The following is a 26,040-nucleotide window of genomic DNA, read 5'->3' as shown; positions in this document are numbered from 1 at the left end:
GCTAGACAGAAGCTTCTAGAAGTTAGTTCCTACAAGGTAGGATGGGCAAGCAGAAGTTTCTACTTGAGATTTTCTGAGGTCAGGGGGTCAGGCTGGTGATAGGACCATAAACACTGAATTTTCTAAGAATGCAACTATCAGACAACTAAAAGGAAGATGTGTTTTCAGTTTGCTTTTTGTATTTGGAATTTTACCTAGAGATATTCACTGTTTTAGAGGAGCACACCACAGCCAACAATACCATATCTGAATCTGAGCCATCAATATAGTGCAACTCTCTGTCTTCAATGTCATAGTTTACAGAGATCCTAGGCCAGTTGTAAGCATCTGGCACTTCTTACATGAGCCAGTGCAGCCAGGCTAGAGCATTCACATACTAGATTGCTTAGCCTTCACAATTGAATTAGTAAAGGGGTACCTTTAAAGATCTTGATCTCCTTAAAAGGAGGTGTTGGGGAAAATGGGGTGGGGGGAGTTGGATCTGATTGGAGTTAAAACTTCTAATCTACAATGGAGTCCTGGGGCCTGTGCCCATCAGTCTATCAAGCCTGAGCTTGAGTACTGACTCCCCACCCTAGAAATTGAGCAGAGAAGTCTCCTATATGCAAATGACCTGCTTACTGTGCCATCACCAGTTAGTGGCAGAACCCTTCATTTTACAGGTAGGAAAACTGAGGCCAGGAAAAATTAAGAGATTTGAAAGAGGATGAGCTGTGACAGAGGCAGGACTAGCAGCTCCTGGGAATGCAGTTTGTAAATTCTGTGAGCAAGATCATTCCCAGAAATCCTGAGGCTGCCAGAAGAGAGCAGGCTTCTCTTTAGGGACCTGTCCAGAATGAGGAGGACTTTTACCTAAAGCCATCCATGGAAAGAACTGGAGGCATGGTTTCTTTTTTTTACCAGTTAAGTGCCAAAAAGTTTTCCCTTTTATCCCTTTGCTGTGGTTTTAGGTAATTTTACTTGCTGTAGGGAGCTATGAAAATAAATAACCACTGCAAGTAAAAGCAGTTACCTGGAGCTTTACATTTTATGGAGCTCTTCTCACCACCATCTCCTTCTCAGAATAACGCTTGAACAGTGCCTGGCATGGAGGAGATGCTCCATATTCATTGAATAACTGATTGATCAAATAAGTGAATAAATTTATGATGTAGGAATAATTATCCCATTTTATGGATATGGTGACAGAGTCAAGCCAGTAGTAATGATTTCTCCAATTTCTTTTGTGGAATTAGAATTCAGACTCAGGTCTGAGTTCAGTGGTATTCACACTTTAATGCTAGCCCCTAGAAATTTGAAACTTTTAGTGGAAGTTAGGGACTGCATGTGTTGTGGGCCCTGCAGAGGAAGTTGACAGGAAACTCTCAGTAGCCGACTGATGCTCCACCCAGACTCTACAAACCCATACCCAGCTTTTTGATATTTTGCTGCTAACAACTAGCACCTGCACATTACCCCAGCCCTGCAGATTACCCTAAGGCACTGGAGTGAGCTGGAAGTACCTGGGAATTTTATGTTTCATCACACAACACACTCTGCAGCATATAGCCAAAGACAGGCTGTTGTGAGGTGCCAAAGCCCAGCTTCTTTGCTTCAAGACAGAACTAACTTGGAGGGGTATTCCTTTGTTTTAGAGCTCCCATGGGACCAGGCTGAGTGTGGGACTTCTGAAATCACCCCTTCACTTGGCTTCTCCCCATTCCCTCTCCTTCATCCTCCCCCCCCACCAACTCCCTTATTGATTTCTCCTGGAAGCCCTGTTTTTGTAAGCCATATACATCCAAATTCTGGAGTCGGGGCCTGCTTCTGCAAGATCTCAACCTAACATTCTCCCTGACTCTGCAGATGATGAAAATGGCATGCACACTTCCATACAGTAAGGATGACTAGAAAACCCCTTCAAATAGCACTAGGGCATTGTGGGGCAGCAAGAGTGCTCTCTGTTTTTTCTAAATGAAAACAGTAAAAAGAGGAAGTGGCCCGTGGGGGAGGGGAAGCCTCACATTATTGTGGTCTTCAGTTAGGCCTGTCTGTTATAAAGATAGAAATATCTTCTTCTTTTCAAAGACTTTTTAATCATAGTAAGTGCTTGATGCATGACTAAATTTTTTTCTTAATTCTATTTACCAGGTTTTTTTTTCTAAGGTTTATCTTCCTTCTTATTGCTCTCCAAAGTATCAGAATTGTTTTTAATGCATGAAGTTTCCAATCAAACTGCTCAGATATCTAGGACCCAAATTGGTTAGTCTTTGATTTTTTTCCTAAAAGCCTAGAGTCCAAGGAGACAATTTCCCCCCCAAGCTGGGTGGGGCATGGGGAATCCCAGGGTGGAGTGCCAGCTCAGAGGTGTGTATAGTTGCTGTCAAGGTTTGTCTGGTAAACTGCATCCTTGCTGTGTCTCAGAACAGGGGCATCAGCAAGAACGGGGACGTGCCACGGCCCTCATTCAGGAATGAGTTCAAGTATTTCCAGAGAATGACCACATCCTCCTCAGTAGAAGGTAAACAGAATTTGGTGATTATGGGTAGGAAGACATGGTTCTCTATTCCCGAGAAGAATCGACCTTTAAAGGACAGAATTGATTCAGTGCTCAGAGACCTTGAGGAACCCACACGAAGTTCATTTTCTTGCCAAAAGTCTGGATGATGACTTAAAAGTTTTTGAGCCACCAGAATTAGCAAATAAAGTGGACATGGTTTGGATAGTGGGAGTCAGTTCTGTTTATAAGGAAGGCATGAACAAGCCGGGCCACCTTAGACTATTTGTGACAAGGATTGTGCAGGAATTTGAAAGTGACACTTTTTTTTCCAGAAATTAATTTGGAGAAATAAAAACTTCCCCCAGGTGTTCTTTCTGATGTGCAGGAAGAGGAAGGCATTAAATACAAATTTGAAGTATATGAGAAGAATGATGAATGTGAAGGTGTTCTCTGATTTATTTCAAGTTGCTCCCCCTCCCCTCCAAACAATTGTATATTTTAATATTAGAAAAAAAGAGTTTTGTTGACTTTAGGTCAATGGATAATTATTTCTAAACAATGAGTATTTATTAATTAATCTTAATTAGATTATAGTAAAGATCAATCTTATTTAGACCATATCAGATGCCTTTTGTGAAACATTTCTTGCTATAACAGTATGATGCCCATCAAGGACCAGCCCCTGCCTAGGGTAGTATATCTACCGAGAGCTGAAGTGAGAAAGTCATCTGATAGCATGAGTTGAAACCAGGACCTATAGAGATAGAACTAGACAGATTTGTTCAAAGGTCAGAGATGGATTATAAACAGAAGAGCTAGAACTCAGATATTAAATGAAAATTAGATCAAAATAGGGATTATGAATTCTCTATGCATATCACATTTCTAAAAAAAAGTTCTGATCGTTCGGACAGGGAATCAGTAAGTTGAGAACTCTGGTATATTCCATAGGGATAGTAAGGAAGTCAGTAGGACACTACCTTTTTGAAGGTTTAAAGAGAAGGTTGAGACCTCTAAAGAGAAGGTTGAGACCTCTAAAAACTGTTTCTGATCTTCAGTGAGATTCCATGGGACGTTATAATGATAGTTCTCTACAAAAAAGAGGAATCTAATAACAAGCATATGGCTAAAATTAAAAATTGAAAAGGCAATGAATTGAAAATAGATAATGCTAGAAACCAAAATTATGAAGTTGGAAACTAAATTTTACTGAATTAAAAAATGAAAATTAAAAAAAAAAAGCCTAGAATCCAAGGAGAGATAAAGCTAGCTTTTGCCCCTAAAACCTTAATGACCACATCACAGACAAAATATTTATTTTATTAAGGAAAGACCTTGAATTTTTGCTCAAGAGCTTAGGGTATAAGAAATAAAGCAAAAAGCAACAGCCCGAAGATATTGGGAGGGTGATTGTACACAAACACTAGAAAAGACAACATTTGCCAGTGCCTGTATTGTTTCCATGTATGCCATGTTTTCATTAGGGAGAATGAAAAAAAAGAGATATAACAATTATTGTTAAAAAAAATTTTTAAACAAACATCATAATAATAACAATGACCATTTCTTATGTTTTATTTCTTCTGATATTGTCAAAATATAATTTCAAAAACTAGACATTAAACTAAATAATACTTTTCCAAAGCCATGTTCTTGGAAATATGTACACTCAGTGCAATGTTGCTTTCCTTCCTTCCTTCCTTTCCCACTCCCTTCCTCCTCCCTCCCTCCCTCCCTCTCTTTCTTTCTTTCTTTCTCTCTCTCTCTTTCTTTCTTTCTACATTCCGGTATAATTAAGATACAGTGTTATTTTAGTTTCAGTTGTACAATATAGTGATTCAACAATTCTATACATTATTCAGTGCTCATCACGGTATGTGTCCTCTTAATCCCCTTCACCTGTTTTTCTCATCTTCCCACCTACCTCCTCTCTGGTAACCACCAGTTTTTTCTCTATGGTTAAGAGTCTGTTATTGTTGTTATTGTTTGGTTTGTCTCTTTTTTCTTTGTTCAATTGTTTTGTTTCTTAAATTCCACATGAGTGAAATCATGTATTTTGTTTGCCTCCTTCATTTAGCATTATACCGTCTAGATCCAATCCACGTTGTTCAAATGGCAAGATTTGATTCTGTTTTATGGTTAAGTAATATTCTATTATATATATGTATATATAAATATATATATCACATCTTCTTTATCTATTGTATATATGTATATATATGTGTATATATATGTGTGTGTGTATATATATATATCTTGCATCTTCTTTATCCATCCATTATGAATACTTGGGATGCATGTATTCCTCCGAATTAGTGTTTTTGTATTCTTTGTAAATACCCAGTAGTGGAATTACTGCATCATATGATAATTCAATTTTTAACTCCATACCGTTTTCCACAGGGGCTGCATCAGTTTGCATTCCCACCAAAAATGAACAAGTGTTCCTTTTTCTCCACATCCTCTCCAACACCACTGTTTCTTATGTTTTTGATTTTAGCCATTCTGTCAGGTGTAACGTAGTATCTCATTGTGGTTTTGATTTGTATTTCCCTGATGATGAGTGATGTTGAACATCTTTTCATGTGTCTGTTTGCCATCTGTATGTCTTCTTTGGAGAAATGTCTGTTCATGTCTTCTGCCCATTTTTAATTGGATTATTTGTTTTTTTGTGTGTGTTGAGTTTTATAGTTCTTTACATATTTTGGATCTAAACCTTTATTGTATATGTGATTTGCAAATATCTTCTCCCATTCAGTAAGTTGTGTTTTAGTTTTGTTGGTTGTTTCCTTTGCTGTGCAGAGGTTTTTATTTTGATGTAGTCCCAATGTTTATTTTTGCTTTTGTTTCCCTTGCCTCAGGAGAGGTAGCTAGAAAGATGTTATAGCTGATGTCAGAGAACTTACTGCCTGTCCTCTCTTCTAAGATTTTTATGGTTTCAGATCTCACATTTAGGTCCTTATTCATTTTGAGTTTATTTTTGTGTATGGTGTCAGAAAGTGGTCCAGGTGCATTCTTTTCATGTAGCTGTCCAGTTTTCCCAACACTGTTTGTTAAAGAGACTGTCTTTTTCCCATTGCATATTCTTGCCTTCTTTGTTGTAAATTAATTGACCATATAATCATGGGTTTATTTCTGGGCTCTCTTCAATTCCATTGAAATATGTTCCTATCTTTGTGCCAGTACCACACGATTTTGACTACTATAGCTTTGCAGTATATCTTGAAATCTGGGACTGTGATTTTATTCTTCTTTCTCAAGGTTGCTTTGGCTATTCAGAGTCTTTTGTGGCTCCATACAAACTTTAGGTCTATTTGTTCTAGTTCTATGAAAAATGCTGTTGGTATTTAATGGGGAATTGCATTAAATTTGTAAATTGCTTTAGATAGTGTGGACATTGTAACAATATTTGTTTTCCCAATCCATGAGCATAGACTGTCTTTCCACCTATTTGTGTCATCTTCGGTTTCAACAATGACCCTTTAAAAAAAAAAAAAAACAGGGGCGCCTGGGTGGCTCAGTGGGTTAAACAGCTGCCTTCAGCTCAGGTCATGATCCTGGGGTCCTGGGAGGGAGCCCTGTGTCCCAGGGAGCCTGCTTCTCCCTCTCCCTCTGCCTGCAGCTCCCCCTGCTTGTGCACTCTTTCATGCTCTCCGTCAAATAAATAAATTAAATCTTTAAAATAAATAACAAACAAACAAAACAAAACAGGAGTGCCTGGCTGGCTCAGTCCATGGGGCATGAAACTCTTGATCTCAGCGTTGTGGGATGGAGCCCCATGTTGGGTATAGAGATTATTTAAAAGTAAAATCTTTTAAAATTTTAAAATAAAATACAAATAAAGCAAAAAATGAAAATCTCTTGAAAAGCTAACCATGCCACATTGAATACTGATAAGTGATCATCTCTGGCTGGTGAGATTAACAAGATTTTTTTTCCTTTCTGCCTATATAAACACCTTATTTTTTAAAATAATGAACTATACTCAAATAATAAAAGATGTAAAAATTCAATCATATAGAAGTATGTAGAATAATTATATTTTTTAAAAAGTCTACTATCAAGGGGCACCTGTGTGGCATAATCAGTTGAGTGACAGATTCTTGGTTTTGGCTCAGGTCGTGATCTCAGGGTTATGAGATGGAGCCCTGCATCGGGCTCCGTCTCAGCACAGACTCTCAAGACTTTCTTTCCCTCTCCCTCTGCCCCTCTACCCCATGCTCATGTGCTTGCTCTCTCTCTCTCATAAATAAATCTTTAAAAAAAAAAAGTCTACTTTTGATTGTTCTGGACTTCCAGGGAAGATGGCCAAGTAGGAGGACCCTAAGCTCACTTCGTCCCACAGACACAACTATAGATAACACGCACATCAGTGTAAATAACAGAAAAACGACTCAGGGACTGGCAAAACCGACACTACAACTAAATGTAGAGGAGAGGCCACATTGTAGAGGGTAGGAAGGGCAGAGATGAGATAGGGAACTATCTCAACCATGGGTCTGGTTGCAGTAGGAAGGGAGCTGTGGATGTGGTGAGGAAAAAGAAACAGACTATCAAACCGGGGAGCCTGCACTGGGAAGAGGAATCCCCAAAACATTTGGCTTTGAAAACCAGAGGGGCTGGGCTGAATTTCCAAAGTTCTTACAACCACAGGACTTAAAGCCTGGAACTTTACAAATCAGCAGTCTCAGATCTAGGAGAGCTGAGAGAGTGATAGGAAACTGAGTCCCTGCCCTTAAAGAGACCCCACAACAAACAGTCCATGGAGATTTGGCTGAGAAGCAGCAATTAGGAAAACGCCTGGGGCATATGGGAGGGAGAATTATTCACTAGTCTCAGAGTTCAGTGAAGGACTTCTCCAGGAACAAAGGAGCTGGCAGATGTCATTTCCCTCTCCCTCCCCCGCCCCAAGCATAAACACAGAGCCACCTGCAGAAACCAGCACAGCACAGGCTTTCACTACCTGCTTACACCACACGCTGCCCCCTCCAACTGGACCAGCGCTGCAGGTCCCTTCCCCTAGAGGACTAGCGCAAACCTTGCCAACGTTGCATATCTGGACTGCACACTTTGCAGAGCCTCAGTCCTGGCACTGCCACGGCAGTCACATCCCATGAAGGATGTGCGCACCTTGTTAAAACTGCCTGCCCCAACTGGCTCCATCTTGGTGACAGCTGTGTATCCCCTGTGGGAAAGGACCAGCACACACAACTTGTGGGCTCCGCAGTCCCTGCCTGCATGTGCTTTGTGGAGCACCCTCCTCTGACCCTGATCTCTGAAGCAGCTGCTCATCCCCTGTGGAAAAGGATTGGCACCAGCTTGTTAAAAGTGCACACCCTGCCCACTACTTTCAAGAGCAAGAGACTTTCCTACCGAACAGAAACAGACAGAGTTAGATAAAATGAGACATGAATATGTCACAAATGAAAGAACAGGACAAAATTGCAGCAAGGGAACTGGAGAAGCCTGATGTGGGTCTGGATCTCAGGACCCTGGGATAGTGACCTGAGCCAAAGGGAGACGCTTAACCGACTGATCCACCCAGGTGCCCCTGTTTTTGTTTTTGATAGACTTTATTTCTTAGAGCTAGTAATTTTTAACAAGTTCCACAGGTGATTCTAATGTGCATTTAGGATGGAGAGTGACCAGTCTTAAGTAAGTCACTGCTCAATCTGCTCAGCTGAGTTCCTGCAAGCATTCCCTCAAATACCCTTGCTCTGCTGTTTGGAATTACCCACACCTGTCATACCTTCATACTTCCCATAATTTGCCTCCCCACCCCGCCCCGGCCTGGAAACCCCAGATTCCACTCACCATTCAGGAGAACCACTATCTACCAAGTCTCACCTCAAGCAAATGGCTTCCCTAACACCTAAAGTTTCTTGTTGTCCCTTGAACACATTTTCCTATCACCTAGTTCTTTGGGCATACCTACATTATACTCTTTATCAGGGTGTTTTTTACACACTTGATCTTAGCCAAAAGGCCGAGAAGCAATATCAGGATGTTTTTTAAATGTTTGATCACATGTCTGCCCCTCCACTAAACTGAAGCAGTTTGAGAGCAGTTTTGTGTTTTATTCATCTTGTCAGTACTTAGCACTAACAAATTCTTGGCCAAACAAATGCACAATGCTGCATGTATGAACTATATTTTGAAATTGAAAAATCTAGTATTTTTCATTCAAAGTTTATCTATTGCTTGCTAAAATATGAAACCCTCAGGTACTTTTGATTCCTCTTAAGAGTCTACACATTCCTTGTGTCTTGGCCTAAGGAACAGAACACTGGCTAAAAAACAGACATGGTCTCCCAGCAGATCACTGTGTCACCCTAAGTCATTTAATTTCCCTGGGATCTTGTTCCTCATCTGTAAAATGCGGATCGCTGAGGCCCCTTCCACTGTGAGTCAAGCCCTATATAACAGGGGTTTCACTCTTTTCCAAGTGATACTTGAAAACTGTTTTCCTGTTCGAAAACAAAGGGGGGGGGGGCACCTGGGTGGCTCAGTTAAGTTAAGTACCTGCCTTCAGCTCAGGTTCTGATCCCATGGTCCTGGGATGGAGCCCTAAAGTGGGCTCCCTGCTCAGCAGGGAGTCTCCTTCTCCCTCTCCCTCTGCCCCTCCCTCTGCTTGTGTTCTCTCTGTCTAATAAATAAAACCTTCAAAAAAAAAAGGGTAAGAGAGGGACTGATATATAAGAAAACTGAACACATCAAGTTTTACCATTATTTTAATTATTGAAACAAAATTAACATAAGTCAAATTATGTGCAATAATGTCTATGATGTAAGAGGTGAATATGAATTTTATATGAGTGTCTTACCCACTATAACAAATTTCTGATAATTTGACAATTATCTTTCAAAAAATTTCCCCCAAATTCTAAACAAAGTATGCAAATTGGAAATTAACTCTAAACATGCATAACTATCTTCTTATCCAGTTTTGAGTGAATAGACTGAACAGTTCAGATCTGACCAAGATATTGATGGTGAACATGAGAATTCTCCCCTCCCCACCTCTAAGCTTCCAGCCCCACAACTACAGCTACCTGCCCAGACAGGTCAAATATAGCAACACAATGACCAATGTAGAATTAGCAATGAGGATTATATTTGTATGATCATCAATGTAACTTTATGATTTGTATTCAAAAAGCATAAAAGCATATCAGCATTAAAGGAACATATATTTGTTCAATCTAAATGCACCATCTTCAAACCTGGAAAAAGAAAATAGATTTGTTAGCAAATACATTTATTTTATTTAGATTATAGATCGCACCACCAAATTTGTCCAACTTTTGCTGTGTTGTAAAAGAAATAGATGCAGACAATTTTCCAAACCCATTAAAAAGAGCACAGCCCATTAATTTATCCCATTGGTTCTCCGACAACCTTACAGGAAAGAAGGCTGGTATTGAGTTCAGATCCCAGCTCTCCCATTTAGTAACTGTGTGACTCCGGCAGGTCACCCAAACTGTCTGAGGCTCTCTCAAATGAATTTCCCTGTGCTAGGATGTAACAGGAAATTTGAATAGGTTTTCAGTAGCATGGTACTCTGTGGAGATAAATTTCATGGAAAAGCTGGATTTTCTACCTCTGGACTCCAACAATGCAAAGAAGTCCAATTCCTCCCTCTTTCACACTGCTGAGTACTAAAGCAACTGCTATGCAAAGGAAGAGAATAGTTCATGTCTAAAAGCCCAGGGATGCCCATCACAGAAATGGAAGAAGAAAGATCAAATCCTTGCAGGTAGTGTGGGTAACTAGCTGCCTCTATCCTGGTACAGTTCTCCAATAGCTCCTCTGACTTTTTTAGAGAGCTAGGGACACTGGCAGCTTTAGACTGGGGCTACACACCTTTCTCATGCCACTCCACATTCCCTGTAGGATTCCTTCTTACCTGCTGAAATGCTACCCTGATTAATGTCTTCCCTATAATGAGGGTTATCCTACAGAGTTGTCTGTAAATAGTCCCCAGGACAGCAAAACAAGAAAAGTATTTTCTTAAGGTTAGAAACCTACCTCCATTATGTTGGTTAGTTGTCTCGCTCTGTGAAAAAGAAAGCGGAGAAAGAAAGAGAGTAAGCTTTACTTTCAAAACACTACTAACAAATGTCTAAAACATTGTTGTCCCTAACCATGACTACCCAGTAGGGCCCAACCTTGCCTACTAGCCTCAGATCCCAACCCAGCCAGGGAGTACTGGATAGGGCAGTAGGATAGCAGGGCCTACAGACAAAGGCCTGTGCCTCCCTGAGACCTTTGATGGTTCTAATCCATGAGGCTGTCAGGAAAGCCCAAGGAGGCCAGAAGGTAGGAAACACGGGAAGTTCATGTGCATTTGTGCAGGTGCGGGCTGCTGCCACTCCCTGTTTCTGCTAGAGGGAAACTACTGTTTCGGGACTCCGGCTGTGCATAGGTGTCTCGGAAGGGGCCACTTACCAGAGCTTTAATAATGTTCCCTGTCAATCCCAGTATGAAGATTTTTTTTTATATCAAAGCAGCTTTAAGCTATGCCTATATTCAGATACAACTGTCAGTAGCTAAGGAAAGAACTTAAAAACTTACCCCACTTAACGATCTGGGGCTCACTGAGAGTAACATGCTTTACACGGCAGCTAAATTCATCCTGTCCGTTGGGAGTGAATTCAGTGTGGACCAGAAGATAGAAAGTCCAGTCCTTGCTGAAAGACAGGTCTGACTGTTCGGCCTTCATCTTCTCTCCATTCTTCAGCAGTTCAATTTCAATTTCTGGTGGATGGAACCCTGACACGTAGCAGTTCAGGAAATTTGGCTTTCCATTCTCTGCTGGGTGACGTGAGTAAACCTGAATTTTTGGAGCATCTGAGGGACATAAGGGAAAGACAAATGAAAATTGCAGAGTATTTCAGTTGGGACTACCTTGGTCTAAAGCTATATCAGGCAACAAATGTTTAAATTTGATCACTGATTTCTCCCAGTTCCATTTCTACTCTGGCCAAATGAACTTCCACTTTTCCAAAAGGCTACCTCCACTTTGAGGGATAAACCACGACTTAGTATCTTTTCCACATAATTCCTCTACTTGTGGCTTTTTGGTTTTTTTCTAGCAGATTTCTAGTACTATTATCTTCTGTCACTGGAATTTGTGCCAAATCCTTAAGAACCTTTCGGTGGAGACTCTCAAGAACTTTTGATGGCTTATTAGCACCCATATAATTCCTTCACACATCTCTCAAGAGTCCTCATGATTTGGCCCCAACCTACTTTTCAAACTTCATTTCTCACTTCACACACTCTTCATAATAGCCACATCAAAAAACTTGTTATTGTACCTTGTTTCAGCCCATCTTTTTTTTTTTTTTTTTAATGTCTATTCCTTTCCTTTTTGGTTCCTGCTCCTGCCTAGATCCACACCCATCTGACTTCTCAACATGTATTAAGCATCTAGTATAATACCTGGCACACAGCAATTGCTCAGGAAGTGGCAGATATTGTTATTATTGCCTCAAACCAAACTTAAATGCGTAGAGAGGCCAGAAATACCATAAATGAGTGAATTGGGCTGGGTAAGAACAATAGGGCAGGGTGAGGACTGTTGCAAATGAGAAAGAACATACTCTCCACTGTGACCAAGTGGGGTAATGTGTGCAAGACTGGTATTTGCATTTTTAATTAGCACTCTCAGGGGATTGTTTTAACTGCTACGTTGGGAATATGTTACTGCATAGAATAGTAGTTTCCAAAATGGGATGCATAACTAGACCATCCCTGGAGATATGGAAAGAAACTATTATAAACTCCATTCCATATTTTTCATCCAATGAAGAGAACTGTTACTGCCACTAAATGTACAGATTGACACTAATATATGTGTATAATTCACTTTTAAATACACGTACATGCGGTGTATGTGTTTACTAAAGGGCAGCTCCTCCGTGTCCAGGAGGTGGCAGGAGGAGGAGTACTAGGCTACTCTGACCGGGTTTATCTGTCTAGAAACACCCTGTCATCAAAAGAAAGGTCACCAGCCCCACTAGGAGCTAGCCTAGGGATCCCAATGAAGCTCTGATTTTTTTTTCATAAAGTTAAAAGTGAAGACAAATCAGAAAGCTCTTTGTATCGGAACTTCTAATAATTAGAATGTAATAAATGCCATGAGTCAGAGCACAGGTTCATCAGGCCTAGAATTCTCTCTTTGAGGGATCCAGGCAGGGTTCTGCAAGAACATCACAATAACATTTTCTAAGAGGTGGACAAGTATCAGACAAGGCCTGGGTTTGAATCTGGGCTCAGCCACTCACTGGTTCTGTGACTCTGAGACAGTTAATTGAGCTTCTGAAGCTTAAGGGAAACATCAATTTATGTCCACAGTGAAACAAAACCCACACAGGGGACAGAGCAAAAAATAGACCCCCAGAGGCAAATCATCATTACCCATTTCTTGAGTATCTTTTTTTTTTTTTTAAGATTTCTATTTATTTATTTGAGAAAGAGAGAGAGAGAGAGCATAGAGGGAGAAGCTGACTCCCCGCTGACCAGAGAGCCCTAGGTGGAGCTCAATTCCAGGACCCCAGAATCATGCCCGGAGTGGAAGGCAGATGCTTAACCGAAGGAACCACCCAGGCGCCCCTCCAGAGTATCTTCTAGAAATGATCTCTTTGTGGCATGTATTACTTTGGAAATTTTCAAATTAAGATTTTTCTTTTAATGTCAGCTTGTTATTTTTAAAATTGTTTCTGTGGTCGCCAGCAAATATCAATAATAGTATTTGTGCTTTATTTTGTAAACAGATTATAAATTAAATTTTTTTTATGATCAAAAACCCCCGCTTCACAGAAGCTTTTGTGAGGGGAAAATATGAGGGTTCTGGTATATTGTGCTCCAGAGGTAGAGTGTCCCTGACAGACGACCTGGGTAACCATGTTGATTACCCTTATCACTGGTTTTACAATCTCCCTGACTGGTAAACCTTCGCTTTTTCAAAACAGAAAGTAGAAGCTTAGTTCATCTTGGAAAGAACCAGGCAAAGAGCCAAAAAGGAAGCCCTCTGTGAAGAAAAGGCAACAGGGCCCCAGGCTCTCCAGCTTGCTGGCAAGAATCTCACCAGAAGGTGACGAGGAGGTATTGAAAAACCGCAGAGTTTGCAGCCAAAGGGCGCAGACCCCCACAAAAAAAAGCTCTGCTCCCGCTAGATTGTCTGCCATTTCTCCCCCGTGGTGATTAAGTTACTTAAACTCTTGGTGTCTCAGTTTCCTTATTATGAAATGCTGATGATATTAACCACCGCATTTACATCGCAGGCTCATCTCGGAACCAAATGGCATAAAGCACACAACGTCCCCAGCACGCTCCTTATCAATAACGACTAGCTCTTATGATTATTAAAAGCGACAAGGGGGCGCCTGGGTGGCTCAGTTGGTTAAGCGACTGCCTTCGGCTCAGGTCATGATCCTGGAGTCCTGGGATCGAGTCCCATGTCGGGCTCCTTGCTCAGCAGGGAGTCTGCTTCTCTCTCTGACCCTCTTCCCTCTCGTGCTCTCTATCTCATTCTCTCTCTCAAATAAATAAATAAAATCTTTAAAAAAAATTAAAAAAAATAAAAGCGACAAGGAACGGTAACAAGTGAATTAACGATGTCAAAGCGCTTTGTAACACCTCCAAACATTCTACAAACTCCAGGTGTGGATTCCTTCCCTACGGTTTCGCCGCATATTCGTGGGGCCGGCAACCCGCGGGGCGTTGCGGAGGAAGCCCGAAGCCCCCGGGGTCCGAGAAGAGCAGTTGCAGCGGACTGATGTACGCGCGCGGTGCCTCCCGCAAAGCCCAGACGGGTGTCCCCACCCTTTCACAGCCCTCGCCTCCCCGCTTTTGGGACCCGCCTTTCCGCCCTCCCAGGCGGACAGCTGCACCCGGGTAGCTAGAGGTTCCGCGGAAGAGAAACCCTCCCCCCACCTCGCTCGTTTCGAAGTCTGTCATCACCCCGAAACTTTGTCCCGACCCACCGGGCACGCACATGCCGGAGGCCTCCCGCGTCCCCCTCTCCCGAAGAAGAAAAAAGAGGCTTGCGTCCTGGGCTCGCACCCCCTCCTTACTCCCCACTCCCCGGCCACCCACCGCTTCCCCACCCGCAGACCAAGCCCGCGGCTAGCCCCCAGGCGGGGGAGAACTAGGGAGGAGGAGGGGTGGGTGCATTACAGAATTAATGCGGAGAATGCCAAAAAGATTGGAGTACAGGAGAAGGGCTAGGGCAAAAGGGGACACTCACACTGGACGGCATGCAGGCTGGAGAGAGAGAGCAGCCCGACGAAGACGAAGGTCAGGAGAAGCGCCATCGCCACCCGAGCACGAGCCGCGCGGGACTAAGACTGGCCCGCCGCCCGGCGCCTGCATTTATATTCCTTGTGCGCACCGCCAATCAGAACCCTTCGGGCTTGGGCCGTCACTCGTCTCCTAGCGCTCAAAGACTGGCCAGGTTAGAAAGAGGGACTTTCCCGGTTTCAGTTTCAGTTTCCTGTAAGGTCGGTGATGCTTAGGAAGGCATGGGTTGGACCGAGTGGCTTCGCTGTCCATAGACCCTTGCGCTCCGACTTGGGTGCGCGCCAGAGCCTCGGGAGAGGGCCTCCTATCGTAGAACTTGGGCTGGACCTACCTTGGTCCAGCGCTCTCTCTTTGAGAACCATCCAGCCTCAGAGTAACTTGCTTACCATGTCCCAGCCAGGTGGGACCTTAGGACCTGTGGTTTTCATTCGAGGAAACTCAAGCCCACAAAGATTAAGAGAGTGGACCAAGGATGAATGGTGCAGGGCAGAATGAGAACTTGGATAAATAACTATGACCCAGGAATATAATGTAGGGTTTCTGGATTCTTTGGGCAAGAAAAATAGTCCAGGAACCTCGACGCCTCCTGAGGACGGCTCAGAGAACCATGCAGAGTGGACAAGGACCTTCTTGCCTCCTGAATTCCTTCAGGCAAAAGTTTCTTTTTGTAAATAAAGCCCTGTGCCAAGAAATTCTTCTCTGTATCTTCCTGCTTTTGTTTAAGTAATTTTCTTCGTTTCATTGATTTGTGGGAAAAACAAAACCACTGATAGCAAAACAGTAACTGCCTAGAGCCTTAGAGTTTACAGACCTCTTTAGGTACATCATTCCCTGTGAATTACATTAGAATGGTTTGGCACATAGTAGGCATTCGGTAAATGGAATGAATGAATGATTGATTGAATGAATGAACAAACCAGTAAATATAGGAATAAATAGGAAATAGGAATTACCCCGTTAATTTTTATGGATAAGGGGAAACAAAAGCTGAGACTAGGATTCAAACTCTCCTGATGCCATTGCATTCATGCTTTAGACACTTGGAAGATAAGGGCACTGAAATTTCAGTGAGAATTTGGATTGCATTGGCCATGGGCCCAGCCAAAGAAGTCAAACCTACTGACTCTAAGAGCGTAACAATGTTAGACCACTTAAGAAAACCTATACTCCAGAGATAACCTTAAAAAAGATGCTGATGTCACATGGCAGCTGAGTCCACGAGTCTCTCAGTGGAACAGTGAGAAGAGGAAGTGAACCAGGGGGGCAGGAGGACGGAGATCTTGGAAATCACCATGGTTTTCAGTTAAAAAGAGTTGGGTTGTGATTCCCCAAGGAAACAACAAATATGTTATATATTTCTCTTACATGTTTTTAGACCTTGTAATAACCCCTATTATGGAAGCCATGTCTGAACTAGAAAAAGTAGAGTACTCTCCATGGACCTAATGAAATGAGATAATGCACAGAGAGCCTCACACAGTTCCTAACAGAGTGTTTTATGTTTAACAAGCATACTATAATTATTGATGTTTTTTTACCTAGCTTTCCTACCAGCTCTATCCATAAGTCTCTCGAAGTATAAGAATAATAGTTATGCATAAAGTTATGAGTAAAGACATTCTTGCTTCTCTCATTTGTTTGTGTTTTTAAAAAAACTCATTTAAGGCTCTTAACGCCTGAAATGTTTGTGTTGAATTGTTTCCTAGTTCCCTGGGAGTACAGGAAGACACAGGGCTATTTTTTACCTCCAAATTCTCTGTTTACTACATCACAGAGAAATACTATACTTAAAATTCACTATAGATAGATTCTGACCTATTCACTTAGAAAACCAATTTAAAAAGTAATTTTAAAATGCAATAAAGACAGAGAAAATATATTTTTCAGTTTTTTGTGTTTGGAGAACTCCTGTATTTTTCTTAAATTTCCATTTATGACATGCTTTGAATAGTGAGAATGAAAATGAGATATAAAACTTTTTTTTAAAGACTTATTTATTTGAGAGAGAGAGAGAGAGAGCAAAAGGTGGGTGTGTGGGAGAGGGAGAGAGAATCCCAAGCCAACTCTGTGCTGAGGGTGGAGACTGATACCAGGCTCCATCTCACAGCCCCGAGATCACAACCTGAGCCAAAACCAAGAGTCAGATGCTCAACCGACTGTACCACCCAGGTGCCCCAAAACTTTTTTTTTTAACTGAGAGCACTGTTTGTTTAGTAGGGTAACTTGTGGAAACCTACAAACATGGCAATTTAATTTATCTCCCAGGCATGGGAATAACAGTTGGATTTTTTTTTTTTTTGCCTGTATGACCTTCCCAAAAAATTTTTTTACAGGGAATGTTTATTCAAAATAGTAAATATTTCAGGGTGCCTGGGTGGCTCAGTCAGTTAAGCGACCGACTCTTGGTTTCAGCTCAGGTCATGATCTCAGGATCATGAGATCAAGCTCGGTGTTGGGCTCCATGTTCAGTGAGAAGTCTGCTTGAAGATTCTCTCCCTCTGACCCTCCCCCCACCACTCACTCTCTTTCTCTCTCAAATAAATAAAAGAAATCTTTTTTAAAAATAGTAAATATTTTCAAGAATGTGGAAAAACTGGAACTCTCATACCATGTAAAATGATACAATCACTTTGGAAAATAATTTGACAGTTTTTTAAAAAGTTAAATATATACTGACCATATGATTCAGCCTTGGGTATTCTAAGTATCTACCCAAGAGAAAATAAAAGCATATGTTTATACAAAGACCTGTACACAAATATTCATAGCAACTTTATTTGTAATAGCCAAAAGCTGGAAACAATCCAAATGTCCATCAACAGGTGACTGGATAAACAAATTGTGGTATACCCCTACAGTGTAATACTATCAGCAATAAGCAAGGAATGAAGTACTGTACACAACAACATGGATGAAATAATTGTGCTGAATGAAAGAGACTAGACAAAAAAAAGAGTATATACTGTATGATTCTGCTTATATAAAACTCTAGAAAAGGCAAACTAATCTATGGAACAGAAAGCAGATGAGTGGTTTCAGGAAGGTGCAGAGTAGAGGAGAGTCAGGAGCAAAAAGAAACTTTGGGATTGATGGATATGAGTTTATCTTGAGTGTGATGATGATTTCATGGATGTATACATATTTTAGAACTTATTAAACTGTACAGTTTAAGTAGAATTTATTGTATGTCAATTATACCTGAATAAAGCTATTAAAAAAAAAAACCCAAAAGCACAGATACCTGTGTTGTTGTCAGGCAGAAGAAGAATGAAGTGCGTGAACAGAAAGAAAAAGAACAATACTAAAGTGGGGAGAAAATAGGAATAGGTTAATGCTCAAATGAGTTGGGTTGCACCAAGTGGATCTCGGTCAGCAGTTTTCTGAGATGGGCCCATCCAAACAGCCAGGAAAACCAGGCCCACTCAAGAGGAGAAGACCAAGCATAGGTAGGACATTTGTGCCAGGGCTTTTTCAAACGTTAAGTCATTAATCCCTTGCAATTCAAAGTGTGGTCTATACATCATTGGCATCAGCAAAACCTAGGTGTTCTTAGAAATGCAGGCTCTTGGGTCCGTCCCAGACACATTAAACCAGAGTCTGCATTTTAGTAACATCCCAGGTGATCCATATACAAATTAAAATTTTGTGAGGCTGTTGACCCAAACTACCCAACAATCTAGAAGGTAGGTGTTACTTTCATTTACAGACGAGGAGATAGAGAGGTAAGATACTTGCCCACATTCATACTGGGCTGGGATTCAAACACTGGCCTGTCTGATTCCAAAGGCCTCATAATTTCCACTAGAAAATCACTTTCAGAGAAGGGGTTCAATGGAAGGATTCATTGGCTGGCTTGGAGTTCTGGGCAAGGATTAAAAGCATATGAGAAGGTAAGGGGAAGTAGATAAACAGGAACCAGCACCCAGATGGGTAAGATTATTTCTTAACATTTTTTTTTCTGCCCACAAAAGTAATATATGCACAAGATAGAAAATTGGAACATACTAAAAACTATAAAGAAGAAAATTAGGGGCGCCTGGGTGGCTCATTTAAGCATCTGCTTCAGCTCAGGTCCAGAGTCGGCTCTCCGCTCAGCAGGGAGTCTGCTTCTCCCTCTGCCCCTCTCCCTGCTCATGCTGTCTGTCTCTCTCTCTCTCAAATAAATAAAATCTTTTCTAAAAAAGAAAAAATTAAAACTGGTAATCCTACAACCCAGAGATGACTATTGTTAAGTGGTTTAATTTAAGGAGTTTGAAGGTTATTGCATGTCGAAAAGTACACCTGGTTAGGTCTATCTGGAGACTGGAAGTCCTCAATCTTTTGAGTTCAATTCCATTAAACTGAGCAAATGTCAGTTAAGTGCAGGCTTTGTGGAAAGTACTGTAACAATTACGCAGAAGGGGACAACAGACTATGCCCACCAGGAGATTCTAATCTTGAGTTAAAATCAGCACAATAGGGCGCCTGGGTGGCTCAGTTGGTTAAGCGACTGCCTTCGGCTCAGGTCATGATCCTGGAGTCCCGGGATCGAGTCCCACATCGGGCTCCCTGCTCAGCAGAGAGTCTGCTTCTCCTTCTCACCCTCCTCCCTCTCATGCTCTCTGTCTCTCATTCTCTCTCTCAAATAAATAAATAAAATCTTTAAAAAAAATCAGCACAATAATTAATTTATTAGCACCCACCTGAGGTGTCTGTGCTGATGGTCAGATTTGAGAGCTGTTACATAATGGGCAACAGGCCCAAAGGAAATGGAACACAGTGCGAGTCTTTTTTTTTGATAGCTGCTAAGTCAGACACCGTACATAGGAGAGAAAAATACTTCACTGGGGCGCCTGGGTGGCTCAGTCATTAAGCGTCTGCTTTCAGCTCAGGTCATGATCCCAGAGTCCTGGGATGGAGCCCCGCATCGGGCTTCGTGCTCCGCAGGAAACCTGCTTCTCCCTCTCCCCCTGTTCGTGTTCCCTCTCTCACTGTGTCTTTCTCAGTCAAATAAATAAATAAAATCTTAAAAAAAAAAGAAGATACTTCACAAGAGCAATATAAAGTAAGTATCATTATCTCTATTTGAGGAAGAGTACATGGGAAGATTCAAGACAGTTAAGATATTCAGATGGTGGGGAATCTCTGCCCCAGGTTTGTGTGTAACCGCCAAGCTCTCTCAACTGCCAACTTGTTTTTATTGGGAAAACCATACACATTTGGTATTAAAAACATCAAGCACTACAGACCTATGAAATTCTGATTCTCTCAAATCCTCTTGACAGTAACTACAGTATTTAAGGTACTTTTTATTTTTAATTACAAGCACAACACATGAGTGTAATGCCCATTGGAAAAATGCAAACAATTAAAGTAAAAGTGAAAGTTCCCTCATCTGTCTCTTATTTCACTCTCCCCACCCCACCCCCCGAAACCATTAAGGTGTGGTGCTTATCCTGCCATGGATATATATTGTATTTAGTTTGGAAAGTGAGGAATTTTAAAATTATAACTACAAAGACTAGTATAGTTTGGAACACAGCACCCACTCTAAGAGGGATTAGAGGTATCATCAGTTGTCAGCTTGGATGAAGAAAAGTGTTAAGTAAATGCAGAAGCCAAAACCCCCTAACAGTGTGGGGGCAACAGGACAACCCAGGAGCCAGGGATTGGGCACCATCCCTGGGGATATTACACCCAGTGACTGAGTTACTGGCACAGCCTCTTTTCAATCCATGTTTTCTAACCTCGTAAATCCTCAGGTCTGCATCTCAGTTTCTATTTAAAAACCACAGAATTCTGGGGCTCCTGGGTGGCTCAGTTGGCTAAGCGTGTGCCTTCAGCTCAGGTCATGATCCCAGGATCCTGGATTTTTCCCCCTTCACGCCCCCCCCCGCCGACCTCCACCCCAGTGGAGCCCCCAGCCTGGGGTCAAGCCCTGCCGGCTCAGCGGGTAGTTTGTTTCTTCTTCTCCCTCTCCCTCTGCTCCTCCCCCCCATGAGAAATCTCTCTCTCTCTCAAATAAATAAAATCTTAAAAAAAACTGAAGAATTCCAACTTGGATTTTCTATCCTGCTTTAGATTCCATGCAGCACTATTAAAAATCAAAACTCGGGCACCTGGGTGGCTCAGTCGGTTAAGCGACTGCCTTCAGCCCAGATCATAATCCCAGGGTCCTGGGATCAAGTCCCTCATCAGGCTCCCTGATCAGCAGGGAGTCTGCTTCTCCCTCTCCCTCTGCCCTTCCCCTTGCTCACGCTCTCTCTCTCAAACAAATAAAATCTTAAAAAAAAAAAAACTCTCCTTTAAATGCCCTTTTTCCCTTTTGACAAATTTCTCTAAACCTCAGCTTCCCACTTTTCAGCTTGCTTAGCTGATACTGGCCAGTTAGTATATATGTGGTCCTTTCTGGTTTTTCCCTGCTCTGTTGGACCTGCATTTGATTCTATGCTCTCTACTCTCTGATGTCTTGGACCTTTCTAAACTCTTAAACTCTTCTCCTTTTTCTTTTTTCATTGTTAGGTGTCCAGTAGCCAGACACCACTTTGTTCTTTGCTCAGAAGGCAGGGACTTGCTGAAAACTCTGCTCCTAAAAGAAGACTGTAAAGAAACCAGGAAGAATTGTTTAGTAAAAAATCAGTAATCTGGGTCTAGGTCCGGGCAGCCAAAGAGTGTGGTTAGCAAGATGAACAAAGATGTGCAGATGAGAGCAGCGATTAACCAAAAGTTGATAGAAACTGGAGAAAGAGAATGCCTCAAAGAGTTGCTGAGAGCTAAATTAATTGAATGTGGCTGGAAGGACCAGTTGAATGCACACTGTAAAGAGGTAATTAAAGAGAAAGGACGAGAACACGTTACTGTTGATGACTTGGTGGCTGAAATCACACCAAAAGGCAGAGCCCTGGTACCTGACAGTGTAAAGAAGGAGCTCCTACAAAGAATAAGAACATTCCTTGCTCAGCATGCCAGCCTTTAAGATTGGATGAGATTGTGTTGTTTTGTGGTTTTATTTCTGAAAGTAAAACTTGCCATAAATTAGGAATCAATTTCCCAAAATAAAATCCTTTTTTGTATGATGGTAAAAAAAAAAAAAAAATCAGTAATCTAAAACAAAACAAAAACACCAAAAGGCGAGAGATGTATACACAAGAGCCACCATACACACAATCGGAGCAGTCAAAACACAAAGGAGGAAGTCAGAAAATAGAAGTTTGGTGAGTTTGTGATTTTTTCCCCTTATTTTATTATTTATCATCATTGTTGCAACTGTAGATCAATTTGCCACAAATGAGTTTGCTAAAAGACAATTTATCATTTCTAAAATTAGCCAAAAGTCTTTTTATCCAATGACCAATGACAGCAGAATGGGAGGTGGGACTGACCCCTCTGGCCACTCGATGTCCTGAGGATGTGAGTGGTTGAGATGGACTCCACCATCTACCCCAAGAAGCCAGGCTGTGACAGGTGGAAGATGGTTCAGTGAGCTCACCCTCAGAGCTTAGTGAGGGGAAGGGGGGGTTCCACAAAATTTGGATCATTCTATACCTATGAACTGAACTTGATTATTTTAGTTTAACAATATAGCTATTTTCTTTCTTTTTTTTAAGATTTTAATTTCTTTATTTGACAGAGACACAGCGAGAGAGGGAACACAAGCAGGGAGAGTGGGAGAGGGAGAAGCAGGCTTCCTGCAGAGCGGGGAACCCAATGTGGGGCTCGATCCCAGGACCCTGGGATCATGACCTGAGCAGAAGGCAGACGCTTAACGACCGAGCCACCCAGGCACCCCAATAATATAGCTATTTTCTATGTCATTATGTACAGAACTGGTTTCTTATTATTAACAATTTAGACTTTTCTCCATATCATACCTTGTGGTAGGCAGAATAATGCCCCACCCACCCACCCTGTTGTTCATGTCTTAATGAATGTGAATGGTGTAAGGGACTTTGCATCTCCCCTTGAGATTATCAGGAAGCACAGATTCTCCTCTGGAGCCTCTAGAAAGGAAAGCAGCCCTGCCTTAATGTTAACCCCCTGAAACTTATGTTAGACTTGTGACTTATAGAACTGTAAGATGATAATTTGTGTTGTTTTAAGCCACCAAGTTTGGGTAATTTGTGCAATGTGTGGTGTTACAGCAGCAAGAAAAAAACAATTCATGCCCCTTTTTCAGAATCATGGATATTTGGGCCTTGGTTGCCAGGAGCCTAGTTCAGTAGAAATATTTGCCTTTCAAAGTCAAGTTTACATGATAGTTAACCAGATTCTGGCCATATAGTGCATTTTTGGTACACTCATGTTTGAGGAAAGGCTATTGTCAGTTGGATAGCTGAGGAAGGGTGGGAGTTGGGTGGAAACCTGGGCTGGTCAGGAGCTTTGGTCTTGCCCCTCCCATCACTGCCCTCGCCAACCTGGCTTAGTTCCAACTACCTCTTCTGGACCATTTCACAGACGCCACATGCCAAGTGGGCTAAACCACTTCTGCCCTGCCTGCTCTTGCCAGTGTTAAACAAAGAAGGAGAGGAACAGGAAGAGCCTTCTAGTCCTTCTAGACAAAAGTCTCCCAAAGTGTTGGCTTCTTTCTACTTAGCCTGGCCCTGATCCATCCATCAGATCTCAGTGTGCACCACAATCATTCAGTCATTCAACAAACCTTTACTGAGCACCTTGCTAGGTGCTGGGCACTGGACTGGCACTGGGGGAACATCTTTCTTCAAAGAGCTCAGAGACTCTGGTTTAGAGACGTGTGACTAAATTATGATTCCAGGAAAGCAATTAATTCCACCTGGAGGGGTTAAAGAGCATGCAGAGGACTTTGGTACCAAGGAAAGAATGTGGACTTTATCCCTTAGATCATGATGCAGGTGCAGTGAAACTGGGTTTTTTTCTTTTTTTAATTCATTTGTCTTTGAGGCATTTTTTGTTTGATCTTTTAAAAAGCTTTTCCACATAGCTTCATGTTTTTTCTAATTATAAAATTCATATTCATTATGAAAAATGCAGACTATATAGGTAAGAATAAAAATAATTTAAATTGTCTGTTAAGCCACCACCCAAAGATAACTACTGCTAATGGACTGATGTTTGTTTCTAGACTTCGTCTATTCATATACAGATATAAATATGGATCTACATGGTTACAAAGATATAATTATTCTGCATAGATTTCTTTGTAAATAGGTTTTTTTATTTAACTGTATATCATGGACAATATATCCATATTTCAATAATAATAGAGATCTATGTAGTTTTCTCAGGCTTTCATAATACAGTTGCCTCTTGCACAGCATGGGGGTTATAGGCAACCCCCACCCCGCCCTGTGCAGTTGAAAATCTGCATATAACTTTGATTCCTCAAAAGGTTAACCACTAATGACCTACTGTTGACCGGAAGCCTTACCAATAATATAAACATTCAATTAACACATATTTTGTCTATGCATTATATACTGTATCCTTACAAGAAAGCTAAGAGAAAAGAAAATATTAAGAACATCATGAGGAAAACACATTTACAGCACTGTACTGTATTTATGGGGGGGAAAAATCCACCTATAGGTGGATCCACATGGTTCAAACCCACGTTGTTCAAGATTCAACTGTATTTTGTTACATGAATATACCATATTTTTTTACCCAATCCTGTATTGGGGACATTTCCAGTTTCTTCCTATTATACCACATCTCTACACTGAAATTGCCCTCTGTAGACTTTGTACGAGGTGACACTCCACTGCCCAGTAGAAAGAGTGCTCATCTTCCCACATCCTTCCCTAAGCTGGTCATTATCATTGAAAAATTGCATCTCCTTGTTTGACTTCATATATTTTTTAAAGATTTATTTATTTTAGACAGCATGGGAGAGAGAGAGAGAGAGAGAGAGAGAGAGAGAGAGAGTGTGTGTGTGTGTGTGTGTGTGTGTGTGTGCTTGAGTGGGGGGAAGGGCAGAGGGATAGAATCATCAAGCCAACTCCTCACTGAGGGCCGAGACCAAGGCGGGGCTCCATTTTATGACCCATGAGCTAATGACCTGAGATGAAATCAGGAGTTGGTTCCAGTTCCGTGACCAATAGAGCCACCCTGGCCCCCTTGACTTCATATTTTTAAAAGGCAGTTAGGTTGAACAGTTCTTCACATATTTGCTTGTTATATGTGTTTCCTGTTCAGTGAGTCTCCTATTCATGATTCCCTCAGCCAAAATCCCTAGGCACTGGGAACAACACTGGCTAATGCAGCAGAGGAGTGTGCCTAAGAGTATTTGTTAGGCAAATGTTACCTATGGCTAGGTGAAAGATAGAAGTTAATTTTATCCTGTCAACTTGTTTTTGTTTTTCAAAATAAAATGTTAGAAGGAAGAGAGCCCGGAGTGGGAAAAGGCGGGGGAGGGTTGGGAAAGGGACTGCGGTCCATCCTAGATCCCTCCTTTTCCCAGGTTCTGCTCCCAGCTATGAGGACAACTGCCACTCTTGCCTGGAGGTTCTCAGCCATCTTGAATGAGTCTACCTCTTCCAGCCCCACAGCAGGGGTGATAAGAGCCAGGCTGCTCCTGGGGCAGCCTCAGCCCTCCAGGCCAGCAACTTCCATCAGGCCATGTCCCTGATGGCCTTGCTGGAGATCAACTACCAAGTTTCAGACCAAGTAGGAAAGGATATTGATTTTCATCTTGCCTCTACTGGAAATGAAACCTCAGTTTTTGAATAGAAGAAAATCAGGTGAAGTACACACGATGGAAACTGACATTGGTGACTGTATATTCAGCACCATTTCTGAAAGGTGACTTTCTTGGAATTAATCCTGGATATCATGGGAAGACATGGGCAAGAATAAGAGGGAATGTGTTACAGGCACAGATGTGTTGGATCTGAAACCAGAAGGTCTAGAACCTGGAGGATCATGGAACCATCATCATAATCATCACCAAATCAGGGTTAAGTAGTCATATCCAAATTCTGCTTAGAGTCTTTGAAGCTCATGATAGAAAGAAATATACAAGGAAGCAACTTTGATAGAGTTGATTTCTGGTCCACAAACAATTTGATGGTCAATGGTGTCACCCATTCAAGTTTTATGCTAAACCATCTGTTTGAAGATAAGTAGAAAAGTAGAACTTGAAACTCAAACTACTTAACTTTTAAAAAAGAGGCTGAAAAATGCAATAAATTGCACAGTCAAGATCAGTAATAATCTCTTCCAACTTGCTTTCAGGCAGTCTTACGTGTGAAACAAATATAATTTAAATGTGAAAGGAAAGTCTTTATTTTTGTCTAATCATA

At 41.6% G+C, this 26,040-nt stretch overlaps 2 protein-coding genes and 1 pseudogene across 2 annotated transcripts; 2 read left to right on the top strand and 1 right to left on the bottom strand.

Moving 5' to 3' along the window:
- Positions 1-9,192: 9,192 nt before the first annotated feature.
- Positions 9,193-14,885, bottom strand: B2M (beta-2-microglobulin). Its single transcript, XM_027572171.1, has 4 exons — positions 14,733-14,885; positions 11,054-11,329; positions 10,508-10,535; positions 9,193-9,702 (listed from the first exon to the last, which is right to left on the bottom strand). The coding sequence occupies exons 1-3, from the start codon at positions 14,797-14,799 to the stop codon at positions 10,522-10,524; spliced, it is 357 nt and encodes a 118-aa protein (XP_027427972.1). The 5' UTR covers positions 14,800-14,885; the 3' UTR covers positions 9,193-9,702; positions 10,508-10,521.
- Positions 14,886-21,440: 6,555 nt separating this feature from the next.
- Positions 21,441-21,838, top strand: LOC113910136 (transcription and mRNA export factor ENY2-like). Its single transcript, XM_035728216.1, has one exon. It carries the CDS (start codon positions 21,450-21,452, stop codon positions 21,738-21,740), a length of 291 nt encoding a protein of 96 aa, XP_035584109.1. The 5' UTR covers positions 21,441-21,449; the 3' UTR covers positions 21,741-21,838.
- A 63-nt stretch (positions 21,839-21,901) lies between these two features.
- On the top strand, positions 21,902-25,879 carry LOC113909195 (annotated as a pseudogene).
- Positions 25,880-26,040: the final 161 nt, after the last annotated feature.

The sequence above is a fragment of the Zalophus californianus genome, chromosome 6 (assembly GCF_009762305.2).
Source record: "Zalophus californianus isolate mZalCal1 chromosome 6, mZalCal1.pri.v2, whole genome shotgun sequence".
Taxonomy (NCBI): Eukaryota; Metazoa; Chordata; class Mammalia; order Carnivora; family Otariidae; genus Zalophus; species Zalophus californianus.
This window is presented reverse-complemented; position numbering and strand designations above follow the sequence as displayed.